General features: G+C 36.1%; 1 protein-coding gene across 1 annotated transcript; it reads right to left on the bottom strand.

Annotated features, from left to right (window-relative positions):
* Window positions 1–3118: 3118 nt before the first annotated feature.
* On the bottom strand, window positions 3119–4780 carry fam241a (family with sequence similarity 241 member A). Its single transcript, XM_028438541.1, has 3 exons — window positions 4588–4780; window positions 4463–4501; window positions 3119–3745 (listed from the first exon to the last, which is right to left on the bottom strand). Exons 1-3 carry the CDS (start codon window positions 4603–4605, stop codon window positions 3464–3466), a joined length of 339 nt encoding a protein of 112 aa, XP_028294342.1. The 5' UTR covers window positions 4606–4780; the 3' UTR covers window positions 3119–3463.
* Window positions 4781–8715: the final 3935 nt, after the last annotated feature.

Below are 8715 nucleotides of genomic sequence, written 5' to 3'. Positions count from 1 at the left end.
TTTTTTGAAAAATAAATAAATATATATATAATTATTTCTTACAGAGGGTATTGATGGTTAATGACATTAAAATTCTGATAAAACAGTTGGTTAACCTAAAAATAAATCACATTGTGCGGTGACGCAGCACCTTCCTACTTCAACTCCTGCAACTTCTACAGACCATCAACTTTCATATTAAGTTTTACCTTCAGTTCTTGTGACCAGACGCCCACACCAAAAATATGAATACTAATATTTTAATTGATTAGGAAACCTTTATTTGAGTGTATTTAACAGCTGATTAAAGACGGGTCAAATCTGACCTGATTATAACAGAAAGCGGTAAATTATGTTTTATGTGGTTATTTATGAAAGGCTCAGTAATTGCAATTAATTGTAATTGAACTTTAGTAATTGAGAAGGTAATTGTGATTGATTTCAGTGGGAAAACAATATTTTTAATTGTAAAAAATGACAGTCAACCTAATCGTAGTGGAACATGGATAGTTGAAGACGTAATTGTAATTTTAAAATGTAATTGCCCCAAATTACAGGGTCAATTACAATTTTCAAGTACGTTTACATCTTCAATTATCCATGTTCAATTAGAAATCAATTATGATTACGATAACTGACATTTTTCCCAATTTCAAATAAATTGTAATTATAATTTTTCCCCTGAAAGTCAATTACAATTACAATTTTACTAACTTAAATTCATATAGCATTGTGAGGATTGTTTACAGTTTTGTGTACGATGTCGTTTTAGCATCTTTACATTTATATTTTAGTGCATTTATTATAATATTGTATGTAAAAGTTGGAATTTAACTGTACCAAAGTTGATCAGTTACATTCACAGTATTGTTATTCTTTGTATTGTCTATATTTAAATACATGTAATTATATCCCATTAACCTCCACTGTCAGTGGTGGGAAAGCTGATATGAAACATATTTTAATATTTAACTACGTACGTGTTAGAAATTGTTTCATTAAATTGTAATTGGCAGTTTTTAGTGAATTTCCATGGTAATTACAATTACAAAGTTAATTACTGAACTCAATTACGATTACAACAGCGACATCTTTTTTAAATTACAAAAACGTTCTAATCACACCATAATTGTAATTAATCATCAATTACAATTATAATTGACCCTTAACCCTGGTGTTGCTAAAATCCACCATTGTACATGGTCCCTATCAGGGTTGGGGTCAATTACATTTTTCAGTTACAATTACATTTTCAATTATCCATGTTCAATTACAATTCAATTATGTTTACAGTGACCAGCATTTTTACCAATTACAATTATTTGTCAACCCGAGGAAGTCAATCACAATTACGTTCTCATTTACTGAAGTTCAATAACAATTATTCATAATTACGTAATTTATTTATTGTAATGTTCTTATTGATTATAAGCTGTTGAATATTCATCATGTAAAGCACATTGAGTTTCCTTCGCCTAATAAAAGTCAACCTTCCTCGTGTGTTAAACGTAGCGGCGACTTAGCTACTCCTGATGCTGCCTGTGTGCTTGGTAACTACGGTTACCGTCCAATAAAAACAGTGTACTTCAACCAGACACAGTGTGTAGCGCACATGAAGCTGCTTGTTGTTAGGAGTGTGACGATATCTCGATGCGGCGATATATCGCGATATTTTTTCGCACAATCGATTATCGATATGCTCGCGCTAAGAATCGATTTATTTATTTTTTTCAAAACCTTTTCTGCTTTTTCACTAAAATGTGCAGGTACGTCTTCACATAAATGTCACTGTTGAAGGAACCAATATATTGTTTACATAAAGCACTATTGCAGATACTTATTCGTTTACATTGGTATGTTGACACTTATTTACAGAAATGTTGCACTAAAATAGTGTCACTGTTCATAGGACACTTTTTCAATTTATTGTCTTTCAGAAATATAAAATAAAAATTTTATTTTTTCACTTATTTTTTTTTTTCTTGTTATGTCATAGATTATTGTAGATTGATTTCTGACCAGTATATCGATAATTGCAGTATCGTGAGCTTTGTATCGTATCATGAGGCACCCAGAGGTCCCCACCTCTACGTGTTATGTTTCTAACTCACAACGGATCACTCTACATGCACGCACACGGACATGGATATCGTCTGGTTGAAATGTGTTCAGGCTTGAAGAGACGTCAGCTTCGTTTGGGTCGTGTTCTCTCTGGTTGGGACTTCTTGTTCTGGCCAGATTGTGTGTGTGTGTGTGTGTGTGTGTTCCAATTTTACTGCAGGCCCTGCATAATACCTCATTTAAATTTGAAAAGCTTGTCTTGAAATCAGTCTTTTGAATAAATATATTATTTCTTTTCTCTATAGTGTGTGTGAGTATTTATTAGTGGACATATATATACACACTGTATATTAAGCATGAGTAACTAAAACTACATTCATCATCACCTTCACCAATTCAACAAATAACTTTAGGCTTTAAAGTAAGGCTGGAACAAGATAAAACCAAACCCAACTTTAGCTTTACTTCACTAAATTTGGCCCTCAGAGAGTTATACATTTTAAAATTGTTTGAGCCTCTTGCTCACGCAGCACACGATCCCCCTATGGCAGGGGTCCCCAATCCTGGTCCCCAAGGGCCACTATCCAGCATGTTTTAGATGTTTCCCTCTGATTGAAATGACCAGGATCGTTATCAGGCTTCTGCAGAGCTTGATGATGAGTTCATCATTAGAATCAGGTGTGTTGGAAGAGGGAAACATCTAAAACATGCTGAATAGGGGCTCTTGAGGACCCCTGCCCTATGATGTGGAAAATTCCTGGTGAGAACCCTGTTAGCATATTTTATGATAGGTCCTGAACCAGCTGTAAAATACACTAAAAACAAACATCTATTGATTACCTTGTTAGGATTCCTAATCAATGAAAATGTAGGTTTTAATGTTTTTAGTGTCTGAACCTATGTTGTGTCACTATACCCCTTGATTTCATTGTTCTTTTAAATGGTAAAATGTGGGAAAGCTTGATATGAAACATTTTAATAATTGGAAACTATATATGTGTAGAAATGTAACATGATTCTCCAGATTTGCACTAAATTATAATTGACAATTTTTATGGCAATTACAATGTCAATTATCTCAACTCAATTACAATTTAATTACGATTACAACATCAACAGGTTTTTAAAATTACAATTACGCCATAATTGTACTTGATTATCAATTACAATTCTAATTGACCCCAACCCTGGCTGTGGCTAACATCCCCCATTGCATAAAGTATCTATTTATAACACATTCAGAATTCTCTTCTCTTTAGACGTGCAGATCAGATCAGTCCTGAGATGTGATGAGTCATGTTTCCATAAACTCAAAATAAAAGTGAAATTCGTCCTCTTGTAGTTCCTCTTTCCTCAGCAGCAGCACCAACGCTGCACACGCCTAACCAGCTCTGAATCAAAGCTTCAGGACGTGTGGCAAACATTACTTCTGAATATAGATAATGACGATGCATAAAGTTCCCACTAGTCCCAAGGCCTGGATACCCAGGAACCAGATCAGCAGCCAGAAGAGCATGATCACCACTGGCTCCACCATCTTGTCTCCAAAGTTCATCTGGAAGAATCCCAGTCCCAGCAGACATTTGTTGAGCATTCCAAACAGGGTACCCATGCGCTCACAGTCATCCAGCTGAGCGTCAGCCATTACGGAGCCTCTGTTACTGGGATCCATGGCAGCCTCAGCTGGGATTAGCTCGTCCAGTTCCTGTCAGGGTCAAACCTAAGTTCAATTACCAGCATTTTTTCAATTCAAATTATTTTTTTATCCAATTACAATTATGTTCTCAACTACTGAGCCTTTATTAAATCCCATAAATGTAATCAATCATCAGTTACAATAAACCACAACCCTGGTTTCTGTGAAAAAAGTGGATCTGAGAAATAGCAACAGCAACAACTCCTAAAGTAAGTATTTTAAAACTAAATAAGCTGTAAAATAATACATATTTATATCAATATTAAAATTTCCTACAGTGCCAAAATAGAACACTTGATTTATTAGAAAGGTTTGGTACTACACTGGGCTGTAACACGTGGAGAAAATATTTACAATACATTGGGATTTTTTTATTCATATTTATTTTTTCTCACCATCTCGAGTCATTTTTCTTTTTCTATGTGCACATATGGTCACGTGTTAACACTACATGTTACAGTGTAGCGTTAATAAGCGTCAGACTGATGTGCTTTGTCTTCTGAACTCATTTATTTAGAAGTGAATGATTCATATTTTGCTTTTGGAGAAGAAAAATAAGGACTTTAAAAATAACAGTAAATCAGAATATTTAAATATATAGAATAGGAACCGAATCATGTCGAGCTACTGCTAATTCTTCCTTGGAGCATTTTTAAAAGGCACTGATATTTACACATTGTGGAGCTCAGTGATGTGTGTTGTTAGCTGTTAGCATAGTTAGCTCACCCGCTGCTGCTGCTGCCCTACCACGCGCACCTCCGGCTCCTGTTGATTAGCATTAGCAGCACATATAAAACATTTAATTATGTTGTGTAATTAAATGTGCTATACAAATACATCACGTGTCTTGCCTTGTCATTCATCGACATCCTGCATGTGACACACCCAGAGACGTGAGAACCGACCCAGCCCGAGCCTGGAGCCGTGTCAGAGGAGCTCGAGGACAGCCAGGCTCCCCGCGGTGTGACACGCCTCGGTTGTTTACTTTGTTTACTTTGTGCACGGGACGGTCACGTGACTACATTGTAGTTCCGTGCGGCATCGTTCTCTTCTTCTGTGGTGTAAAATAGTTCCGTGTAGGAGCTTTACTGCCACCTGGTGGTTCTGATCGGACTAGTCCACACTGCCCGGTCCACTAGGTAAACATACACAATTAGTCCATAAATACACGAAATTACTCTTAAAAATATATTCAGTAAGACAGAAAATACAGTAAATTAGCAACAAAGAAACGAAATTGTGCCAAGTAAACATAAGCTGACTACAAAAATAGAAAACATACAAATTACTCAAATTCCAAATGAAAGAGAATATCCAAATTAGCATTAAAATAAATAAAATTACTCCAGAAACACATACAATGACTTCAAAAATACACTACAAATTACTTGAAAAAAAAAAAAAAACTCATTCAAAATGACAAAAAATTACTACAAAAGTTTAAGACATACAAATTACTCCAAAAGTAGACAAGATGACTGTAAAAGAACATTGGAACAGAAAGAAAATACCGAAATTAGTATAATAATAAACATAAAATTACTAAAAAAAAAAAAAAAAACAATAAATAACAGAAGGGTCAATGGCATATAGGGATTTTCACTGGATTATATTTAATAAAAATGTGCATCATTGGGCAAGGTTTGCATGAACATTATGATGGAAATAAAAATACCTTGAAATGTTATACAACATCATAATGCAACTAAAATAAGGCAGAAAATACATTTATTAAAAGTAGTTACACAAACAAACGCTAAAAACAGGAAATATAAAAGGGTCAATGACGTGTAAGGATTTCGTTAACTCTAAAAAACACATTCAATATGACAGAAAATACAATAAATAAACAACAAAAATTAACACAATTATTCCAAAATGTCACAGACCCCTCTAGGATGAGTATCCAATGGCTTGAGGGGCTGCAACATAAACAAGACGCCAAACACAAATAACGGATTACCGAAGTATTTAACGACACAAAGTTCTTAAAAAGTAGCAACGTAATCAAAACAAAAGGGCCCTGAGACCCTGGCTAAACGTAACAAAAGTATGGAGAACACTGGGCCGTCGCACCCAGCGTCCATCCTCCAAACTACAAAAAGTACAAAACACTAAAACTACATTATCACAAAAACAGGACTACCATGAATCTCCAGGCCAAACTAAATAACAAACTTAGAAAATGTTAAGTGTGGAGCTGAAGAACTCTCTTAATACAGCTCCTCCTCCCTCTTCACCTGATTACTGACATGAATCAGGTGTGTTGGTGAAATGGAGGAAGGCTGGTTGAGAGGCCAGGAGGCACCAGCCATAACACCCCCACCTTTAAAATAGTCAATGGAGAGCCCTGCTTCCACATTCACTAAACTTCAGGTGACTTACACAAACACAATAAGCTTAAATACACCTGAAAAACAAAACAAAGGGTGAACGAACAGACACTAAGGGCCTATACTAGCTAGATAATTATAACCTGGATTTATCTCCATTAGTGTGCTTTCTCCGTCAGACAGAAACTGTCCTACAAATCTCGATATCAACTCGTTAAGTTAGGCAAATTGATTTCAGCCATGCTACGTGCATGCTCTTGTGACAGAGGAAGAGATTACAACGTCAGACCAATCACAATCACAGAGAAACTGTGTAGAGCAATTTATGTCACAGTTCAGGAATAATTATTTAAAAACATGAAAAAATTAAAATCAATAATTCGGATAAAAAACAACACTGTTGCTGCTGTAAAAGCAGTAAGGAATGAATGCAGGAATTGTTGAGTGTTAATGCTTAATTTAAGGTAGGCAGACTGTGCAATTTTTGGCCCATTTTGAGATGATTTTTGAGTTGTGCATCTAAATCGTGAGTCGTGCAATGTGTAGTATATATGATGTAGTATACCTGTACATGGTGTAGTATACATGGTGTAGTATACATGGTGCAGTACTGTATACCTGTACATGATGTAGTATACATGGTGTAGTACTGTATACCTGTACATGATGTAGTATACATGGTGTAGTACTGTATACCTGTACATGATGTAGTATACATGGTGTAGTACTGTATACCTGTACATGGTGTAGTATACATGGTGTAGTACTGTATACCTGTACATGGTGTAGTATACATGGTGTAGTACTGTATACCTGTACATGATGTAGTATACATGGTGTAGTACTGTATACCTGTACATGATGTAGTATACATGGTGTAGTACTGTATACCTGTACATGATGTAGTATACATGGTGTAGTACTGTATACCTGTACATGATGTAGTATACATGGTGTAGTACTGTATACCTGTACATGGTGTAGTATACATGGTGTAGTACTGTATACCTGTACATGATGTAGTATACATGTGTAGTACTGTATACCTGTACATGATGTAGTATACATGGTGTAGCACTGTATACCTGTACATGGTGTAGTATACATGGTGTAGTACTGTATACCTGTACATGATGTAGTATACATTGTGTAGTACTGTATACCTGTACATGATGTAGTATACATGGTGTAGTACTGTATACCTGTACATGATGTAGTATACATGGTGTAGTACTGTATACCTGTACATGATGTAGTATACATGGTGTAGTACTGTATACCTGTACATGATGTAGTATACATGGTGTAGTACTGTATACCTGTACATGGTGTAGTATACATGGTGTAGTACTGTATACCTGTACATGATGTAGTATACATGGTGTAGTACTGTATACCTGTACATGGTGTAGTATACATGGTGTAGTACTGTATACCTGTACATGATGTAGTATACATGGTGTAGTACTGTATACCTGTACATGGTGTAGTATACATGGTGTAGTACTGTATACCTGTACATGGTGTAGTATACATGGTGTAGTACTGTATACCTGTACATGGTGTAGTATACATGGTGTAGTATACCTGTACATGGTGTAGTATACATGGTGTAGTATACCTGTACATGGTGTAGTATACGTGGTGTAGTATACCTGTACATGGTGTAGTATACGTGGTGTAGTATACCTGTACATGGTGTAGTATACGTGGTGTAGTATACCTGTACATGGTGTAGTATACATGGTGTAGTATACCTGTACATGGTGTAGTATACATGGTGTAGTATACCTGTACATGGTGTAGTATACATGGTGTAGTATACCTGTACATGGTGTAGTATACCTGTACATGGTGTAGTATACGTGGTGTAGTATACCTGTACATGGTGTAGTATACATGGTGTAGTATACCTGTACATGGTGTAGTATACATTGTGTCTCAAGGAGTCAAATACCTCACGACTAGCTCACGATCAGTAATAGTATGGTCGCAAGAAAATCAAACGTTGAAATCCAGGTTGCTCCTAGTGAGGGCATCACTGTTGAAGCAGTGCCTCAGACCGTCTTACCTCAAACTCACACTGAGCATCCACAGACACTGTAGGACCTCTGTAGAATTGATGGACCATACTTCCCACGTCTGTCCTGCCAGTTCCTGGTCCATCACATCGCTGCATTTTCCTTTTTTGAAGCTCTTTTTGCTAGTGTCTATTTACTTCCAGCTTCTTCTTCTTCTTCTTCTTCTTCTTCTTCTTCTTCTTCTTCTTCTTCTTCTTCTTCTTCTTCTTCTTCTTCTTCTTCTTCTTCTTCTTCTTCTTCTTCTTCTTCTTCTTCTAATTTTTACGTTACATTTCCGTAAACAAGTGTTGATCCGTACAGTGTGAGAACATGAATCGTGAGCTGTGCACATTTGGACTCTGCAACTGAGTCGCACAATGTGAGCTGGAGCTGAGGACCATGACTGAAAAAATGGACAGTGTATGTCTGCCTGAAGTCTACTCAACTTTGCTCATAAATAAACACTGAAATAGTACTACTCTTGTCATCTCTCCTCTGAGCTGTTCAATTAAAATATAAGGTGGTGAAAACCTTACACTACGTATAGTTGTAGGAATCTGTGTTTACATAAATCCAGATGCATTTC

Source organism: Gouania willdenowi, chromosome 22 (genome assembly GCF_900634775.1).
Source record: "Gouania willdenowi chromosome 22, fGouWil2.1, whole genome shotgun sequence".
Classification (NCBI taxonomy): Eukaryota; Metazoa; Chordata; class Actinopteri; order Blenniiformes; family Gobiesocidae; genus Gouania; species Gouania willdenowi.
This window is presented reverse-complemented; position numbering and strand designations above follow the sequence as displayed.

Excerpts from the sequence above, each read along its gene's own strand:
- fam241a (XM_028438541.1), bottom strand. Across the intron at positions 3,746-4,462 it reads TAGGGCAGCAGCAGCAGCGG|GAACTGGACGAGCTAATCCC; the intron begins GTGAGCTAACTA and ends TGACCCTGACAG.